At 54.2% G+C, this 18,404-nt stretch overlaps 3 protein-coding genes, 1 long non-coding RNA gene and 1 other non-coding gene across 5 annotated transcripts in view; 2 read left to right on the plus strand and 3 right to left on the minus strand.

The window, feature by feature from the left end:
* The first annotated feature begins 2,546 nt into the window (after positions 1-2,546).
* Positions 2,547-4,755, plus strand: LOC138988001 (uncharacterized). Its single transcript, XR_011464361.1, has 3 exons — positions 2,547-2,671; positions 3,806-3,891; positions 4,201-4,755. It is a non-coding gene; the product is annotated as an uncharacterized lncRNA (long non-coding RNA).
* A 76-nt stretch (positions 4,756-4,831) lies between these two features.
* On the minus strand, positions 4,832-9,231 carry PHB2 (prohibitin 2). The gene is made up of 8 exons (XM_070371838.1): positions 8,962-9,231; positions 8,714-8,798; positions 8,325-8,404; positions 7,254-7,438; positions 6,716-6,845; positions 6,520-6,623; positions 6,040-6,117; positions 4,832-5,711 (listed from the first exon to the last, which is right to left on the minus strand). Exons 1-8 carry the CDS (start codon positions 9,086-9,088, stop codon positions 5,631-5,633), a joined length of 870 nt encoding a protein of 289 aa, XP_070227939.1. The 5' UTR covers positions 9,089-9,231; the 3' UTR covers positions 4,832-5,630.
* Positions 6,208-6,452, minus strand: LOC138988062 (small nucleolar RNA U89). The gene has a single exon (XR_011464404.1). It is a non-coding gene; the product is annotated as a small nucleolar RNA U89 (small nucleolar RNA).
* A 71-nt stretch (positions 9,232-9,302) lies between the features above and the next one.
* Positions 9,303-15,025, plus strand: EMG1 (EMG1 N1-specific pseudouridine methyltransferase). Its single transcript, XM_005907495.3, has 6 exons — positions 9,303-9,631; positions 13,470-13,571; positions 13,685-13,826; positions 14,157-14,215; positions 14,298-14,447; positions 14,760-15,025. Exons 1-6 carry the CDS (start codon positions 9,464-9,466, stop codon positions 14,871-14,873), a joined length of 735 nt encoding a protein of 244 aa, XP_005907557.2. The 5' UTR covers positions 9,303-9,463; the 3' UTR covers positions 14,874-15,025.
* A 188-nt stretch (positions 15,026-15,213) lies between these two features.
* The window catches only part of LPCAT3 (lysophosphatidylcholine acyltransferase 3), a 36,029-nt gene continuing 32,838 nt past the window's right edge, over positions 15,214-18,404 (minus strand). The window contains exons 7-13 of the mRNA XM_005907494.3: positions 17,845-17,953; positions 17,234-17,320; positions 16,897-17,063; positions 16,327-16,474; positions 16,091-16,249; positions 15,853-15,975; positions 15,214-15,616 (exon numbers count right to left, since the gene is read on the minus strand). Of these exons, the coding sequence (XP_005907556.1) occupies positions 15,859-15,975; positions 16,091-16,249; positions 16,327-16,474; positions 16,897-17,063; positions 17,234-17,320; positions 17,845-17,953 (787 nt within the window). The 3' untranslated portion in view covers positions 15,214-15,616; positions 15,853-15,858. The remainder of the gene's footprint in view (positions 15,617-15,852; positions 15,976-16,090; positions 16,250-16,326; positions 16,475-16,896; positions 17,064-17,233; positions 17,321-17,844; positions 17,954-18,404) is intronic.

An 18,404-nucleotide genomic window follows, 5' to 3' on the forward strand; every position in this document is an offset into this window, starting at 1 on the left:
TTCATCACACTTTTTTTTTTAAACACATTGTATTTATTGGATTGCACTGGGTCTTGAAGAATCTTTAGTTGCATCAGGTGAACTCTTAATTGCAGCAAGTGAGATCTATCTACATCCTCGACCAGGGACGGAACCTGGGCCCCCGTGCCATGGAAGTATGAAGTCTTAACCACTGGACCACCAGGGAAATCCCAATTCCTGGGACACCTTGGCATGTGTCAGGTGCGGTTTAAGAGACTAAAAGCATTGTGGACTTCCCTGGTGGTCCAGTAGTTAAGACTCTGAGCCTCCAGTGCAAGAGGTACAGGTTAGATCCCTGGTCAGGGAACTAAGATCCTACAGGTCATGTGGCGTGGTCAAAAAAAAATGTAAAAAACAAGACCCCCCCCCAAAAAAAAGAACAAAACCAAGACTAAAAGTATTGAATCGAGGTACCTGTATCATTCCGATTTTACAGTGGGACAAGCTGAGACACAGAGAGATTAAATAACTTGCTCGAGGCCACAGGACTGTTGAGCAGTGAAACTAAGATTTTAACTCAGGCCGTTGGGCCCCAGAGCCTGCACTCCTGGAAATGCAGCCGGGGTCACACTGAGGGGGACACAACCACATTCTCTGGCCTGACTTCTAGGTCCAAGCGCTAAGAAGATGGATCAAGGCCATTTAGCACAGGCCCAGAGCCAACCCGCCTGCCGTCCCTGCCCTCTGGACGCCTGGTGCTCTCAGGACCTCCTGGCTCCTCCCTTCCTGGGGCCACTGCTACCTTTAGGCTCTTGGTCAGAGTCTTAGTTTTTAAAATAATGTATTTATTTGATATCTGATTGTGCTGGGTCTTCATCGCTGCTAGGGGTTTTCTCTATCTGTGGCGAGTGGGGGTTACTCTCTGGTTTCGGTGTGTGGGCTTCTCATTGTGACAGTCCTGTTGCGGGACGTGGGCCCTAAAGCGTTTGGGCCTCAGTAGTTGTACCGTGTGAGTGCAGTAATTTCAGCTCCTGGGCTCTAGTGCACAGGCTCTGTAGTTGTGGCACATGGGCTTAGTTGCCCTGTGGCATGTAGGATTTTCCTCGTCCAGGGATCAAGCCTGTGTCCACTGCATTGGCAGGTGGATTCTTCACCACTGAGCCACCAGGCTTCCCTAGTTTTATTTTTGATCACTTTCTGTGTGTCCGCAGTGGACAACAATGATTCCTGCTTCGTGTTAAGGCTTTATGTTGATTGAAAGTGCTGGTCTCCTGGGGAGTTGAGCCTGAGAGAACCCCACTCGGTAATGCCCGGTTCCCTGCTGCTGGGCCGGCTGAGACTGGGTGGTCATTTGCTCAGTGGACAATTTCTGTATTGAGTGTCCCCACGTCCCTAGCACTGGAGCAGTGGTGGGGCGAGATGGTGGATCTGATTGTTCCTGTCATTGTGGAATTGAGGAGACTGGTGGGAAAGGCAAACCCAGAAACAGTCCACAAACAGAGAATAAGTAGACAAGAATTAAGAAGGAAACAAACAAAGGTGGGCTTCCCAGGTGGTAAAGAACCCACCTGCCAGTGCAGGTGACATAAGAGACTTGGGTTCGAGCCCTGGGTCGGGAAGATCCCCTGGAGGAGGGCATGGCAACCCACTCCAGTATTCTTGCCTGGAGAATCTCATGGACAGAGGGGCCTGGCAGGCAACAAAAGAGTAGGACACCACCGAAGCAACTTAGCAGGCACACAAACAAGGGTGGAGGCCGAGAGCTGGGATTGGGCAACTCGGCAGGCAGCTCAGCTCCCTGGAGCCGTCACCCTCCAGGGGGTGCGAGGGTGGAGCATCACCTGTGCGCCTCAGGGCCCCTCTCCCAGCAACCCTTTCATCCCAACTGAGCTGCACAAAAGAAAGGCGGGTCCCACACCCTCGAACCGCCCTGGGCTAATTGCCGGAGGCTGGGACTTGGCTCCTCCTGGGCCCAGGGGTGGCTCTCCCTGGTGAGGTGCCTGGTCCTTCTGAAGAGTGGAGTGGGGGACTGCGCCCAGGGCTGCAGAAGCCCTCAGAACTCTAATCGGCCGGGTCAGTGCAGAGGTTCCTGGCCAGGAACTCAGTACTCTTGGCAGAGGCCCCAACACTAAGGGTGAGGACAGGGAGGTGCCCCTCGGAGACCCCCTGCCCTCCGCAGGCTGGGATGTTCTGGGTGGGGGTTGAACCCAGTCCCTGCAGAGCTGAGTCCCCTCTGACCTCAGGATCTCTGGCAGAGGACTCAGGGGAAAGGATTGGCTGGGGGGCAGGAGCGGCTGTGGGGTGAGGCCCAAGGAGGAAGGCGAAGGGGCTCAAAGGCAGCCCTGTCCTTTGTTCTGGCGACAAGGCCTCCCTGGCCTAGGCCGCGGATCCAAGGAGGCAGGAATCAGAGGAGAGACTGTGGCAAAAGCTGGGGGCCTCCGGTGGGGTGACTAGGCCTCGGAGGAGGTGCCTGTGGCTGGCACTGGGAGGGAAGGGGTTAAGGCAGCGGGGTGCAGCCTATGGCCGGCGGACACACCTGTGCGCAGGGGCGGCGGGCGGGGCCCAGGTGAGGAGCCTGCGCTGCCCGACAGGAGAGAAGGAAGAAGGAAGAGTGGAGGCCAGGGCGGCTCCGAGGCCTTGAATCCTGGGCCTTGATTCCCCTTGCTCTCCGTGGCCCATGCTCTCTGGGGGCCAGGCGGCCTGGTGACAGGTAAAGACCACTGGGAGAGGGGTCCTGGGGCCAGGCTAGGGACTGCTGAGGGGGTTTGAGGGTGGGGAGCTGGTGTGTGGGGGCAGAGACTGGCTTTGGGGGTGGTGGGGAAGGGGCTCCGGGTGGAGAAGAGATGGTGAGGGGGCTTCCGAAGTTCTGCTCGGGCCTCAGTGGATCAACAACCCAGGGTGGGGCTGGTGGCCGCTGCAGGCTCACCCGGAAGTGTCCCCAGGGACGCGGGTGGTGGGGGATGGGGGCCTGGGCCTAGGACTGGCTCTGGATGGGTGGCGGGGTGGGGGCCCCCGTCTTACCCAGCAGTGTTTGGGTGCTGGTTGGGAGTCTCTAATACTGCCGGGTAATGATGGAGGCCCCTGTCTCAGTGCCAGCGACGTCCACCGCCTCAGGGGCTCCCTGCGCACAGCTGCTGGCGTCCCCACTCCCAAATCTCCCCCCACCCCCAGCCCTGGAGGCCCCTTCTTCTTGAGCGGAGGGTGGCTTGAGAGAGGCGGCTCTTGGCTGGCTGGCTGCCCACAGAAGGGACACAGTGGCCCCAGCCCCTCCCCGAACCCAGAGAGATTTGTCATCTGGAGGATCTAGGACCCACAGCTGACCTGGAGTTTAGGATTGGCTGGTAGACCTTCAAGAGACCTCAGCTGGCCCGAGGCCAGGGTCCCTGGAGAGACTGGCCAGCTCCAGCGTGGATGTCTGTGACCGGCTCTGGGTCCATCTTCCAGCACAGTGTTGGATGGTCTAATGGTGAAGCTCCTAACACTGTCTGGTAAAGATGGCCCCCGGCTGGTGCCCTCGGCAATGACCTTCAGGGAGGCCTGAAGACTATGGAGGCCTCCGGACCAGCAACCTCTGACCTTTACCCTTGGGGAGATGGGGGAAGTCACTAGGAAAGGGAAACAATAGGAGGAATCAAAATGGCTGCCTCAGAGCCCCAGGGGATTGGACACTCCAGGCACCTCCATCCCCTTCCTGCCTCGGGGATGTGAGGGAAATGAAAGCGTGGACCGGACTCTGGCTCATTCACCTCTCCCCTGGAACTCCCAGCTCCTTAGGGCTTTGTTTCCCTGTCTCCTTGTCCCTTTCATGACAGTGAGCAGGGGGCAATTAATCTAATTTCTTCAGAAGCCGCGAAGCAGCTGAAGGAGAGCCCCGGCTCTCTAACCCGGTCACCAGGACCTCCCTGACTTGTGCACACACTTCTGCCCCAGGTGCCAACCATCCTCCGGTTCCCACTCTTCCCTGTCTCCCTTAATACAATGGATGGGACACGGGTGAGGTGGCACGTGGGCACAGCCAGTGGGCTCCTTTCTCTGCTCACTCAGTGAGGGCAGCATCGAGGAGGAAGGAGGCGCCTGGTCTGCGAGGTGGGGGTGGGGGCCGGGCTGTGGGAGTGAAGCCCACCTCCAGAGGGCAAGCCCTGGCTGAGAAGTGCGGGCAGCCTGGGCAGGTGACATGATCCTTAGGGCGGGGGTTTGAGCACGTAAGCCCTCTGGTGAGATCAAGTGGTCTCTCCATAGTTGCGTGGAGCCTTGTTACCAAGGAAGCAGCTCCTGTTGGGATCATCAGATTTTTGGTCTAGCTCAGCAAAGCCACAGCTGCTCCGGCCTTAGAAAAGGAGATGTTGGTAAACAAAGGGGAGATGCGGTTTAGGAGGGCGGGGCGGGGAGTGCAGCTGGGCCCGGACCCCAAGGCCCGCGGTTCCCACCCTGGTCCTGTTTTGGATCCGGCTCTGCGGGCTTATAGGTTGAGAGCAGCTGGCCTGGCTCTCCCGACCTGCCCCCGCCAGCATCCTCGCGCCCCCTGCTGGCAGAGACGGAGAAGGACCCGGGAGTGCGCGGTGTGCGCGTGCGCATGTTTGCTTCCCCATGCGTGCCTGCCCGGCCACACTCAAACACCTCACTCAAACAAACACCGGGAGGCTTTGACTTCAGCTTCAGTAATAAAAATTTATTGAGAATTCCTGGGGTGGTGGTTATCGCCTCCGGACCACGAGGGAGGAATCAACACCGTAGCAAATCACTGAGAAATCACACTGTCCCCAAACCCCTGGCCAACACAGGGAGGAAAGTCATTGTCCCAGAAGTGGTCAGTCTTTGTTCATCAGAAGGGTTGGGAGGAGCGATGCAGAGGGACCATCTCATGATAGCAGGGTGGGGGTGGGGTGGGCCCCAAGTGACTCCTCAAACACCAGGGCAGAAACAGATCTACTTCCTCCCTGGAGGCAGAGTTCTTGGTCACCAGGCTCATTTCTTACCCTTGATGAGGCTGTCACTGTGGAAATGAGACAGATGGTGACATGATTAGGGAACACACTTGTGAGAGGCAGAGCATCTCAGGCCACCCACTCCTCCCCAGCCACGGGTGTGTGGGTGGGATGGTGAGAAAGGTGAGCTGGTGGGGGAAAGGCAGGTACTGGGAGATAAAACCCACAAGCAACAAGGTTTTGTCCACTACTTACCTTCCCCTGAGAACACCAGGTCACCACATGAACAGGAAACACAGAAAGACAAAAGAAAGGTACATGTGATTGACAAGTTTCAGGCCCCACCCAGCTCTAACCCCCTCTTCCATCCCGAGAAAAAGGCAAGCCTGCTGGAAGCCGGAGTCTCGGGCTCTGGGAAGGAAGAGACTTGCTCCCTCAGCCACTGCCAGGTCTCATCTCTGTCTTCCTAGCATGCTTCGGTGCCCCAGAGCAGCTCCCCAGGACAAGGACTGAATATCATCTTTCACTGCTTTTCGGTGAAAAGCGCTTACACAATCCTATTTGATCTCATAAAATCCTGTGAGACTCAAGGTCGGAATTATCAACCACCCACTTTTCTAACTTTGATCCAGAGAAATGGTGTTTTCCAGGGTCATATGAGTAGGCTAGAACAGGTTCTAGAACCCGAGCAGCCAGACTCCGGCCCCTGATCTGTGTGGAGGACCCAGGGGAAGGCCCTGTCTCTCACCGGGTGAAACTTTCATCCTGTAGGTTGAGCACGAGGTTGTCAGCAGTGAGATAGATACGATTCTGTGAGGTGGCAATCTACAGGGCAGGAAATGAGACAAATGTTTGCACAAGGTCTTGCAAAAAAGACCTTGATTCCTACCCCTGCAATTCAATAACCACTGACGGAACACCTGGGGGTTAGAATAGGGATGCCGGGATGAGCGCCCTGGTTTCTGTGCTCACTCAGGGAACCAAAGCAACGAGCAACGGTGACGGGTTAGGTCCACAAGAGGCATGAACAGAAGGTCAGGGGAGCCCAGAGGACTAATTTTTGATGAGAGGAAGAGTGTCAGATAAGCCAATTTGAACAGAAATCTGAACAAGGAAGATTCTACTTCCCTCCCTTCAACGTGTGCACACTCACCGTCTTGGAGATGTTCTGGGCTGCCCGGATCTTGCGTAGCTTGATATAACCTGGGTTCTTGCTCAGGGCCTCTCCCAAGTGAGCAGGATGCAGTTAAGGGGCCACACGAGGCCAGATCTCAATCGGGTCCGGTTCTGCCTACTCCCTCTGCTCGGCCCTCCCCTGGGCTGTCAGATCCAAAGTTGCGCTCACGTGGCTCGTGCCCAGCCCCACCTGTCGGCCTCCCTGCAGGCAGCTGCCGGGAACTGGAGGCAGCAGTGGACGTGGAGGCAAGGCCAGCTGCGCTGTTGATCTGCCTCATGGCGGGGAGCCAGCCCTCAGGTGCCCCACCAAGCTCTCAGATCCCACTCGGAACCCCCGCCCCCAGGGGTCGAAGGGCACGGGTCGCATTCGCCTTAAGTCTCATCAGCCAGCCTACAGCGGGGGAGGCAGAGCGGTGTGCGCCAGAGCTGCGCTGGCGGCGCTTCTGGGGAAGGATATCATCCGCGCCGCCTCGGCCTCACCCTCCGCCTGCACGATCTTCTGCCGCTGTTCCTGCTTTGCCTTCTCCACCAGGAACTGGGCGCGCTGGGCCTCCTGCTGGGCTGTGGCGGGAGAGAATCGGGTCACAGGGATGTGAGGCGGTGGGAACCCAGTCGCGCCTGCCTGCTTCCTCGGACGCCCTCGCCTGACTCACCCACTTGTTTGGCTTCCACAGCGGCCGTGTACTCGCGGCTGAAGCTCAGCTCAGTGATGGCTACGTCGTCCAAGATGAGGCTGAAGTCCTTGGCCCTCTCGGTCAGCTCCCGTCGGATTAGCAAGGACACCTGGGGGGGGGCGGACAGGAGAGGGGCGTTGAGGGGGCCGGAGAACTGAAAGGAAGGCGTGCTGCCGTGACCACGGGAATCCCAGATCTCTGGAACACCGCAGGGGCACACTGATGCTCTCAGAGTTCCTCACTGGGCCCGCCGAGCTGGAGAGGCCTCGGTCAGACTCCTAACCTCCACTCTTTCCAAAACCGTGTGTGCGGGTCTAGACCACGGTTCTCCCTCCCTGCCTGACACTAACCAGGCCCGGCCCTCGTTCCCCACACGGGCCATCAGCACGGCTTTTTGGGTGGATGGGACCTCAGGTTACAGTCCTTTCCTAATGGGCTGCCTTTCCTAAAAGCTCATCCGCGGGGCTTCGGAGGGAAATGCTGATGCTGTGGGAGGGAAGGGTAGCTGGAGTCAGACCTGGGCCCGTTGAGTGATCAGCTGGGAGGCGTTGAACTTGGCCACCACGCTCTTGAGCACCTCGTTGACAATGGACGGCAGCACTCGCTCCTCGTAGTCCAGCCCCAGGCGCTGGTACATGCTGGGCAGCTCCATGGCATTGGGTCGGGACAGCACCCGCAGGGAGATGTTCACCATCTGCAGGTCTAAGAAAGAGGTCAGAAGTGGCTGGGCGAGGCTATGGGGGCTCACCTGGCCTCTCGGCAAAGCCGCCCTCCCTAGGCATTTTCTCCTGTGCGTGCTTCCCTGGCTACCTAGGGCAATGCCCTGTGGCCCAGAATGGCCTTGGGCGGAGGAGAGTGAGGAGGCTGATGAGAGGTGACTCAGCACAGGCCAAGTGCATACCTGTCCATGGTCAAATCTTCTCTACCCATGGCCCCTCCTCCAGAAACGCTGACTTTTTTTTTTTTGATGCTTCACTGAAAGTTGTTACACTGTATCGTTACCACCGGTCTCCTGAACTAGACAGTAAGGACTTGAGAACAAAGACTGTTTTGTGAATCCTTCATTTTTAAGGCCTAGGGTTTTGGGAATTTAAGAAATCTTCACTGAAGATAATGCAAAAAAGTACATTACAGGTGAGCTACTTGCCTCATTGTGTGTGTGTGTGTCTGTGTAAGAGTTGATCTGGGGAATCTCAAAGGCACAACATCTGTGAATGGTCTAGGAGGGAATAGGTGCCCTAGGGGATAGGTGGGACCAAGTTTCCCCAGAACAGAATGTACCAGTAGATTAATAAATCAAACAGCTAAAGAAAAGTTTTAAAGCGAGGCTTTGACCTAGGTAGTGAATAAGACAAAAGACAAATAATGCTCTTACTCAGTTTACACTAGGGGGGAGGAACAGTTGAAAACGAGCAAATGCACAGCATGTCCAGAATGTATTGCTTTAATCCCTGGAGCAGGTGCTTTTATTGCACCTTGTTTGCAGAAGTGGAAGCCAAAGCCCAAGAGATCTGACACAACCATCTTCCCCAGTCTCTGACCAGGCTCCCGTGTTTACTGTCAGGGACGCCCCAGTGCCCAGACCTACCTTTGGAGCCTGTGGGGGAGGAAATTTTTCGGGGTCTGGCCCGAATGTCATAGATGATGGGGTACTGGAACCAGGGGATCCTGGAGGGGAGGGAACAGGGATAGGGGTTAGGAAGCTGCGATTTCACTAGTTCTGCCCGGATTTCCTTCACCACGTGTTTCTTGACCTGCTCCTCCTCTTAATGACCACGGTCAAGGAGAAATTTTCTTCTCCCTTCGGAAAACAACAGTATGTGCTGCTGGAGATTTGGGCAGCACCACTGTTCGGGGAGATGGGGTGAGAAGGGGAAAGGGCAGCGCTGAATCTCGCTGTCAGTCTTAACTACAGGTACTGGTGGGTCGACGTTCAAGGGTGATGGGTCAGGGTCAGTCAGCTCTGCCCGCCATTACCTGAAGTGAAGGCCCTCGGCCAGAATGGTGTCCTGCTGCACCCCTCCGATCCGATTAAAGAAAATGGCTCTGTGCCCTCCTTCCACTGCAGGGAGAGGGGTGGGGGTCAGTCCAGGCCGGGCTCAGAGTACGTGCCAGCTTCTGGTGGGGCGGGGTGAGGGGCTGGGTGAGCGCGGGGCCCCGGTGGGGCTGGGAAGGGGTCCAGGGAAGGTTGGCGGGAGTCCGGAGAGCGGGCGTAGGTTGCTCACCGGTGAACACGGATTCGCGGATGCCGTAGGCCACGGCGCCGGCCCCCAGCAGTAGCTTCAGCGCCGTGCCCATGCCCCGGGGCCCGGAGGGCAGCCGTCCGGCTAAGTCCTTCAAGTTCTGGGCCATGTTCGGTCCTGAGGCCGGCGGTAAGAAGGGGGTGCCGGTCCGTCTCTACCGCGCTCCCGCTTAGGGATGGCACCCTTCACACGAGGGTCCGGGCCCCAGGTGCTCGCGGGAGAAAGGGCACCGGAAGTGTGCTCCTTTCTAAACCCTCCCCGCAGCCCACGGCGGACCGGAGCTGGCGCACAGGAAGTACGTATACGGAAGTCTAGCCCCTTTCTGGAACCCTGCCCTCCCAGAGAGGCTTCGCAAGCGCTAGACGCGGAGTCGTCGCCATTTCTGAGCGCCCACTTTCGAAATGGCAGACGGAAGGAAGCTGGCGATTGGGGCGAGCTTGAGGCCGGTTTAAGGACGTTACACAATTTCCGATCCGGATGCAAGATGGCTGCGCCCAGTGGTGCATTCCAACCTCGTGAGCGCCGGGCTGCGGAGCAGGAAGAGGACTGGGATGCCGTGGCGCCTAAGCGGCCCCGACTTGGGGCGGGAAGCAAGATCGGAGGCCGTAGGCTCATTGTGGTGCTGGAAGGAGCCAGTCTGGAGACAGTCAAGGTACACTCGGACTAGGAGATGGAGAGCTAGTGGATCGATAGGATGGGATCCGGTGTGGTGAGGGTGGTGGGCTCAGGGGGTGATGGATGGAGAAAGCAGAGACGGGTGAAACATGCTTTTGGAGAAGGAGTGGCCTAATCGACTGCCTCTTCGTTTAACATCCTGGGTTGGCAGTACTCGTTTTCTTTGCTCTTGAATCTCTGTGCCGCTCACATCCTTGCTTCCGATTGATTTACCAGGATTCTGTGATAACCCTAACCCCAAAAGTCGTCTTAGAGGAGAGGTTACGTCCCTCGCGTCGTTCCTCGGTTCATCCTAAGACAAATTTACTGGGCAAAGGGGAAAGGTAATTACTGTAGCTCAGTCAGTTAAGTGGCTCAGTCGTGTCCGACTCTTTGCGACCCCATGAACCGCAGCACGCCAGCCTCCCTGTCCATCACCAACTCATGGAGTCCACCCAAACCCATGTCCATTGTGTCGGTGATGCCATCCAACATCTCACTTCTGTCGTCCCCTTCTCCTGCCCTCAATCTTTCCCAGCATCAGGGTCTTTTCCAATGAGTCAGCTCTTCGCATCGGGTGGCCAAAGTATTGGAGTTTCAGCTTCAACAGCAGTCCTTCCAGTGAACACCCAGGACTGATCTCCTTTAGGATGGACTGGTTGGATTTCCTAGCAGTCCAAGGAACTCTCAAGAGTCTTCTCCAACACCACAGTTCAAAAGCATCGATTCTTTGGTGCTCAGCTTTCTTTATAGTCCACCTCTCACATCCATACATGAGTACTGGAAAAACCATAGCCTTGACTGGACGGACCTTTGTTGACAAAGTAATGACTCTGCTTTTCAATATGCTATCTAGGTTGGTCATAACTTTCTTTCCAAGGAGTAAGCGTCTTTTAATTTCATGGCTGCAATCACCATCTGCAGTGATTTTGGATCCCAGAAAAATAAAGTCAGCTGCTGTTTCCACTGTTTCTCCATCTATGTGCCATGAAGTGATGGGACCAGATGCCATGATCTTAGTTTTCTGAATGTTGAGCTTTAAGCCAACTTTTTCACTCTCCTCTTTCACTTTCATCAAGAGGCCCTTTAGCTCAGTCGGCCCACCCTTTTATTTGTAAGGACTTAGTGTTTTGATTCTCCTTTATTACTACTATACATTTCAAAACACTGTGTGGATCAGGTTATCAATACGTCTTTATTTTTACCTATCATTTGGCTCTTCTCCCAAATAAATCCGGCAGTTCCCTGTCTTAAATCTTTGTGCAGTGTTCTCATTCCTTTTGACATTGTTTCTCTTGCACTTTAGAGCTAAACTTGTTCATTGAGTAGAGCCAGAAGAAATAGCACAAGTTGGGAAGTCAGACTTTAATTTTAACCCAGGGTCTTACACTTATTTTAAGCGTCTGATTCTTGAGAAAAGTTTGTAGTCAGTTTGTAGAACTCAGTTAATAGTTTGCAGGGGGATTGTAATGAAAGTGCTTTAAAAGTAGTACATTTCCATAGTAATCTAGGTGCAGTTCTTTTCCACCTTTCTTTCCTCAGCCACCATGGCACTTTATTAAGGTTGCAGTTTAGAAAACTTTTTAAATGACCAGCTAATCAGGTTTCATTTTCTTCTATAATTGATATTTCTAACCTAATTATAGGTTCACATATTCATCCCTCCAGCCTGTTAGTTCTCAGATTCACTTAACCACTTGTTTCCTGGTATGTTCTGTGGGGATGATGGTATTTGTACCTATTTTACTGGATTGTTGGGAGGATTAAAGGAGTTAATGTGTGTAAAGGATTTAGAATAATCTTTTGTCACTTGGAATTAGTTGTTACTGATTCAGGTTACTTATTAAGAAGCTGAAAAGGTTGTAGGTAACTTAAAGTTTCTAGAACATACTCCAGAGTAAATTAGGCCAGTTGTCATTAATGATACTCCAAGGGTGATAAAACCCATTGCGGAAGTTGAAGCTGAAGGTGGAAGTCTTCTGTACTGTTAGCTTTTGCTCCCTTGTGCTGGTCCCTCGTGCTTCTGCCAGCCTCATCAGCCTGCTCTGTTTCTTCTTTTTTTTAAAGAATATTTATTTGGCCGTGCTTGGTCATAGTTGTGACACATGAGCTCTTCACTGTGGCATGCCGGATCTAGTTCCCCCAGCAGGGATCTAATCTGGGCCTTAGTGTAGAGTGTAGAGTCTTAGTCACTGGGCCACCAGGGAAGTCCCCTCTCCATTTGTTCTTTGTACTCCAGCCTCACTGGCCTCCTCTAAGCTCTTTGAAAACACTAAGTTCTCTTAGACCGTAAGGCCATTGCAGATAATGTTGTGTAACTGCAAGCACCCTTTACTCAGCTCTTTGCCTCATTATTCCTACTTAATGTTTATTCATTGGACAATTATTGAGTCTATTATGTTACTCATTCTTCAATTATTAAGTGTTACTCTCTCATAGAAATGATTCCCTTCCTGGTATAAATCAGGTCCTCATAATCCTTTAGTGAACCATTTAGTTTTCCTTCATGTTTATCACAATTTGAATTAAATATTCATGTGGTTGGTTGTCTTTTCCACTACAAGGCTATAATAAGGACAGAGAATAAGGTTTTTTAAAATTCTTATATCTCCAGTACCTACTACAGAATACACATGGTATTCATTCTTTGATTATTCTAATTAGTGGTTTACAAGATTAACCACAGCCCACAATAAAAAGAAAAAAATTACATGGTGAGCCAGTGTGCACACTCAGCTATATGAAGGAGAAAGTTTCATAGTCCTTTATCTACCATGACTGCATTTGAATTACTCTGATGTCTTCTGTTCTATTCCATTAAAAGAACAAAACCTTGGTTATAACTTACTAATGAGTCAAAACTAGATTCATCTATTCAAGAGGTTCTTTTCTGTCCTTGGAATAGGAAATGGCAACCCACACCAATATACTTGCCTAGGAAGCCCCACGGACAGAGGAGCCTGGTGGTTACAGTCCATGGGGTCACAGAGTTGGACACAACTGAGCACGCACATGCATAGAAGAGTGTTCCGTGGACCTAACTCTTGGCCCTTTGTTTTTGTTCTCTGTGACATTTTTATGTCACTTACTCAGTTAATTTCAAAATCTATATGCCTCTTCCCCTAAACCTTTTGGAGTCATAGCTCAAAATGTTGCCAGACATACAAATGTTGTATTGATACATAAAAACTTAGCCTTTCAAAACTATATTTGTACTTAAAACTTTTTACTGACCACCCTAATGCTCCTCAGGGCTCCAATTTGTAATTCTTTCTTTTAGCTGTTGCTCACACAGCTTAAACCTGGAACCATCCCCTTTTCTTTTACTTCTGAGAATGTTCCTTGGTTACACTACCTTTGGCCTCATTAGAGTTTTCACACTTCTTCCTGTTCAGATTTACAGCTCTTCACATTGTGCATGCTTGTTTTAAGCAGACTGAGGGTAGTGACCATGTATGTTTTGCCCAGTGTGCATGTAATGCTTTTGCTCACTAACCTAACTTTTGCCTGGTTCCAGAACCCCTCACTGGCTTTGCTTGATACCCATAGGTTTTAAAATTAGATCCAGTTTAGAGTGTGTGGAATCATAGGCTGCCCTCTTCCTCCCTCTTCCCTCCAAGATCAGTGATGGGGGTAGGCGTGGGGAAGATGTGGGCAAGAGGATCCCCTGCAGGATTTGGGCGCCCCACCCCAAGTGTCTTATGTATAGATCTGGGGTGGGCCTGAGAATCTGACTGTTGAGCAAGTTTTCAGATGCTGCTGGTTTGGGGACCCCTCTTTGAGAACCGGCATTCCAGGGAAAAGCAGCTTATGCAGCTCTTGTTCCCTGTTCTCAGGTGGGGAAGACATATGAGCTGCTCAACTGTGACAAGCACAAGTCCATGTTGTTGAAGAATGGCCGGGACCCTGGGGACGTGAGGCCGGACATAGCTCACCAGGTAACTCCAGGGGGCGGAGCTCAGGCCCTGGGGCCTCTGGACAGAAGGTAAGGCAGCTGTAGGGCTTCTTTTCTGTCCTGACTGTGCCCTGGTCTCCACCCCACCTCCCTCAGAGTTTACTGATGCTGATGGACAGTCCCCTGAACCGGGCGGGCTTGCTCCAGGTTTACATCCACACGCAGAAGAATGTGCTGATTGAAGTGAACCCCCAGACTCGAATTCCCAGAACCTTTGACCGCTTTTGTGGCCTTATGGGTGAGAGAGAAACTTGGCAGAATTGATGGAGGGAGGAAGAGGAAGGGGAATAAAGTGTGGAGTTTTTTAGGTGGGGGAGGGGTCACGTGAGTGACTCCAGAACCAGGGGTCTGCACTTTCTTCCCATGTGCGTGGGTTCCCGGCTGCAGAGAAGGGAGGGGGGCCTGTCACTGCACAACCAGCCTCGTGCTTGGCAGCTACTTGTTGAGAACATCTCATTTGTGTGGATGCACGGAACACGTGGAACCCAGCTCACCTAAGGGTTTTCTGGTTTTCTGGCATGAGAAGCTGCGTCTCCACCTAGCTCTGAACTCTGTTTTTCTGTCCTAGTTCAGCTTTTACACAAACTCAGCGTTCGAGCGGCTGATGGCCCCCAGAAGCTCTTGAAGGTGAGGTATTGTTACCTACTGGTTGGAGGTGGTGTTCTGGGAATGTTTCTGGGGCTGATTTTTATTTATTTATTTTCTTTAGGTGATTAAGAATCCAGTGTCAGACCACTTCCCAGTTGGGTGTATGAAAATTGGCACTTCTTTTTCTGTCCCGGTCGTCAGTGATGTGCGAGAGCTGGCGCCCAGCAGTGACCCCATTGTCTTTGTGGTGGGGGCCTTTGCCCATGGCAAGGTAAGGCTGGGCTCAACTCTCAGATTCTTCACGGAGCTGAAGTTTAGCACAAAATCCCGAGAGCACTCAGCATCTTTGATGATCCTTAGGAGTTGGGAGGTAGAGGGTAAGGAAAAAGCTGAGGGGGTTGCACCTCCTGCCCCCGGCGCATCCTGTGAGGAACGCTGGGGTGTGCATCATGGAACTAGTCCTTCTCCATCCTTTGCCCACACTGGTGGTAAACAGCGCTATGAGATGGCAGTTTTTCTGCCCTAAAGAAGGGCTGAACCTGTGACGGAGCGACCGAGCCGCTGACGGATGCTGTTTCCTCAGGTGGACGTGGAGTACACAGAGAAGATGGTGTCCATCAGCAACTACCCGCTCTCTGCCGCCCTCACCTGTGCAAAAGTCACCACTGCCTTTGAAGAAGCGTGGGGGGTCATCTGACAGCAGAGCCTGGTCCCAACAGACACTGCGAACATTGCTTCCCGCCCGTCCTCAGTCGACTGCTGGAAGACCCCCTCCCTGCACCCAGACCGGGGTCTGCGGAAGTCCAGGCTGTAGCCTGCTGTTTATTTTATAAACGTTGTTCTTGTAAACCTGGTTGTCCTCTGAGAGTTCCTAAACTTGGCAGCAATGCTGTGACCTGGTGTAATCCCTCAGACCTCAGGAAGACCCTTGAGGTTACGGTGTTTGCAGTCTGGTGCCCTAAACGAGGGAGCCCTGATTGTTTCAGCCATGGCACGCCTGGAGGGCGTTTGAAAGAAAGTAGCCGGGGCGCCAGCCGTGAAAAAACAAACAAACTGAAGTGATTTTATGTGGTACAGTCAGTCCAAGGTAGAAAAGTGGAGCAGGCGGGGCCTTGCCCCTCCCTTCCCCCCATGGGGGGGCGGAGGCAGCGGCTTGGATACAATCATAGTAAATTGGCAGAAGAAAAACACAAGTTCCTGGCTAGAGGGGGAAGAGATAAGGCAACGTGCATGGGGGAGCCCAGAGGAGGGACGTGGGCCCCTCTGCTCCTCCCACGAGAGTTTCCCCTTTGGCCCCAAATGGAGACGTGGCCGGCGGCAGAGGCACAGCTGGGGAGCCCCGTCTTCCCACACCCGGGCTTCTGGTTCTCTGTGCTCCAGGGCGGAGGAGTGCTGCGAAGGGAGGCGGGTTGTTGGTGTGCCAGTCCTGCGGTGGGCCACCTGTGGGGAGAAAGCGGGAGGCGTTGGCATCACTTCCTGGTCTCCGGGCCCCAGCCCTTCCAGCTCCCTCCGGGCACCTCTCAGAGCAGTCAGTGCCCCATACTGTGTTTCTGGAAGCCAGGCCCTGTGAGGTTCACCCCATCTTCCCAGGACTACCCGTCCCCCGCCCTACCCCACTCTGTGGCTGTCTTCTGTGACCTGATAGTTGACGCTCAGTTGTAGGGAGGTGTACTTACCAGGAATTACTCCATTTTCTTTAACTTCTCTTTCCTCGGCACCATCACTTTACGGACGTAAGGCAATATGAATAGTAGACTCAAGAAGAAGACGTGGCCAAGGAAATAGATGGACTTGTACACCTGTGGGGACACGCAGCCTCCGCGGTAGATGACAGCCTGGAACTGTCCCCGTCCCCGCCGCCTGTCTGACCTCTCAGCAGTCCCTTCCCCTCCTGGCGGGTAGGCCCCTGGCTACCTTCATCCACTTGTCCCACGTGAAGAGGCAGAAAGCGGTCATCGAGTAACCCATGAAGAGCCAGTGGATGGTCTGCTGCGCCAGATAGTAGAGGGGCTGCAGGACGGTGATGGAGGCCAACCTGCTCAGGACTGGGCTGTCTCGAATCAAGCTGGCAGCCTGGGGAGGAGGGAACGGGCTCACTCAACCTTGCTCCTCTGCTCAGGCCCCCTCTGCCCGCCATCCTGAAGGCTCACCTGTCTCTCCACAATAACAATGAGGAACTCCATCTGGAAGCAGACCAGGTACCCTGAGTGGAGGCCATGCCAGAGCGCCAAGAATAGCAACGAGAGACCCTGGGATAGAACTTTATTTCCGAGGAACTTGAGTCGTTTGAAGAAGTAGCTAGAGAGAAGGGTGAGAGAGGATGAGCCTCAGATCCATCCTGCCTCCTGGCGCCCCCAGTGGGGCAGGAAGGCAGTGTGCTCTGGTCACTTTAGAATGAAAGGCAGCCAAGCTGATGAGTCACAGTTTAGACAGAGAACAGATTGAACGAAGGCTCAGCTGGGGGCCCTGCTTGGTACAATGGATGATGACGGATGGCCTGCCTGGTGGCGAGGCTGCAGCGGAGAGTGGGGTGGGCCAGCCCTGTACCCAGGCCGCTAACTACCTTGTTTCTGTTTTTGAAACATAACAGGAATGGTTTTGGGGGCGTTGAGTTGGGGACAAGAGTGGGCATGGCTGGGGGTGTCAGAGTGCCTGGAGGGGTCCGTCTGAAGTGGGGAAAGGTGAAGAAGTGATGATGCATCCCTGCCCCGGGTGCTTACCGAGCCACCCAGGCGTTGGTGTTGATGTTGAAAGAAGCAATGGTGCCCGTGAAGCGGGGGGTGGTTTCAAAGAGCCACACCTTCATGTTGGCGCAGGCATCCCACTTGGCTGTCCCATACTCGTCCAAGCCATTGAAGCCCAGCCCCGTCAGAATGCACACGCCTTCCTGAGGGAGCCAGGCCATGGGTGTCGCACCGCCACCTGGCTCCCACTCCTGGCAGGTGGTCTGTGATCCCGCCCCTCTATCCCCCAACACGTTCATCCCCTGTGACCTCACCCCCTCTACCCCTCACCCCTGGCAGGTGGTCCCCTGTGACCCCACCCCTCTCTCCTCACCGTGACCAGCCAACAGGTGACATATTTGTACAGCACAAACTTGCCCCAGATCAGCATGTACATGCAGCGGAACCAGAAGCTGCCGTTCTTGAGAGAAGAGAACGTGGGTGGGTTAGGAACGCCGCCAGGCCAGGAGCCCTGCCTTGCTCTCCCTCACATGTGCGGCTGACTACTCTGCAATAGGCCAAGGGGAACCCCTCGGAGACGCCCCGAGACAGCGGGGCCTCACCTCCTTTCCTAGAGTGGGGGCACTTGGGCCACAGGCGCTGGGGGCTTTAAGGAGATGGAGCCAAGCCAGCATCTCTCCCCGGGTCCTGAGCTCCTAATGCCCGTCTGCCCAGGGCCAGAGGGGCTTGGCCGGGTCGCCTGGCTGTTAAATGAGCCCAAGCTGAGCTGCAGGGGGAGGTTGAGGTGCTAATACGCACCTGGCATGGCCCTGTGCCCGCAAGGCTGTGCAGTGCTGGCTGATGGACGCCAACTCTCAGGTCTACAGCAAAACCAACAGGCAACTGTGGGTGGTGCTCCCACCTCTCAGCTATCTACGGGGGTCCTGGCCTGGCCACTGAATATCTCTGGTGCTGTTGTGCCGCTGCTGCTGACAAAGCACTCACTTCGTAGTCGTCGCTGAGGAGATAGTCTTCGGTGATGTGGGGGCTGAGTAGGGTGTAGCCCACTAGGTAGACCAGGCCCAGGGCCAGGCGCCGCAGAGCAGGTATGGTGCTGGAAAGGGACAAGCAGGGTCACGGCGGGTGATGGCAGAGGCCCCTCCCTCTGGCCTTCTAGAGGGTGAGCACTGCCTCAGCTGGGCAGGAGGATGGAGCATGCAAACCCTGAGTCTGGGTGCTTCCCCTCAGGTCCAGCGGACCTCTGGGTCTCCCCGGTGTGCTTGGGCTATGTGGGGACTGAAAGCCCGATGCAGAGCCCAGCTTTGGATCTGCTCCCTTCTCTCCTGGCTGGATCAATGCTCAGACAGGCTGGCCAAAGTTCTCAGCAAAGGGATCTGCCTGGTAACTTGATCAGTTTCCTGATTCCTGGTGGCTCAGATGGTAAAGAATCTGCCTGAAACGTAGGAGACCCAGGTTCGATCTCTGGGTGGGGAAGATCCCCTGGAGAAGGAAATACAACCCACTCCAGTGTTCCTGCCTGGAGAATCCCATGGACTGAGGAGCCT

Source organism: Bos mutus, chromosome 5, assembly GCF_027580195.1.
Source record: "Bos mutus isolate GX-2022 chromosome 5, NWIPB_WYAK_1.1, whole genome shotgun sequence".
Lineage (NCBI taxonomy): Eukaryota > Metazoa > Chordata > Mammalia > Artiodactyla > Bovidae > Bos > Bos mutus.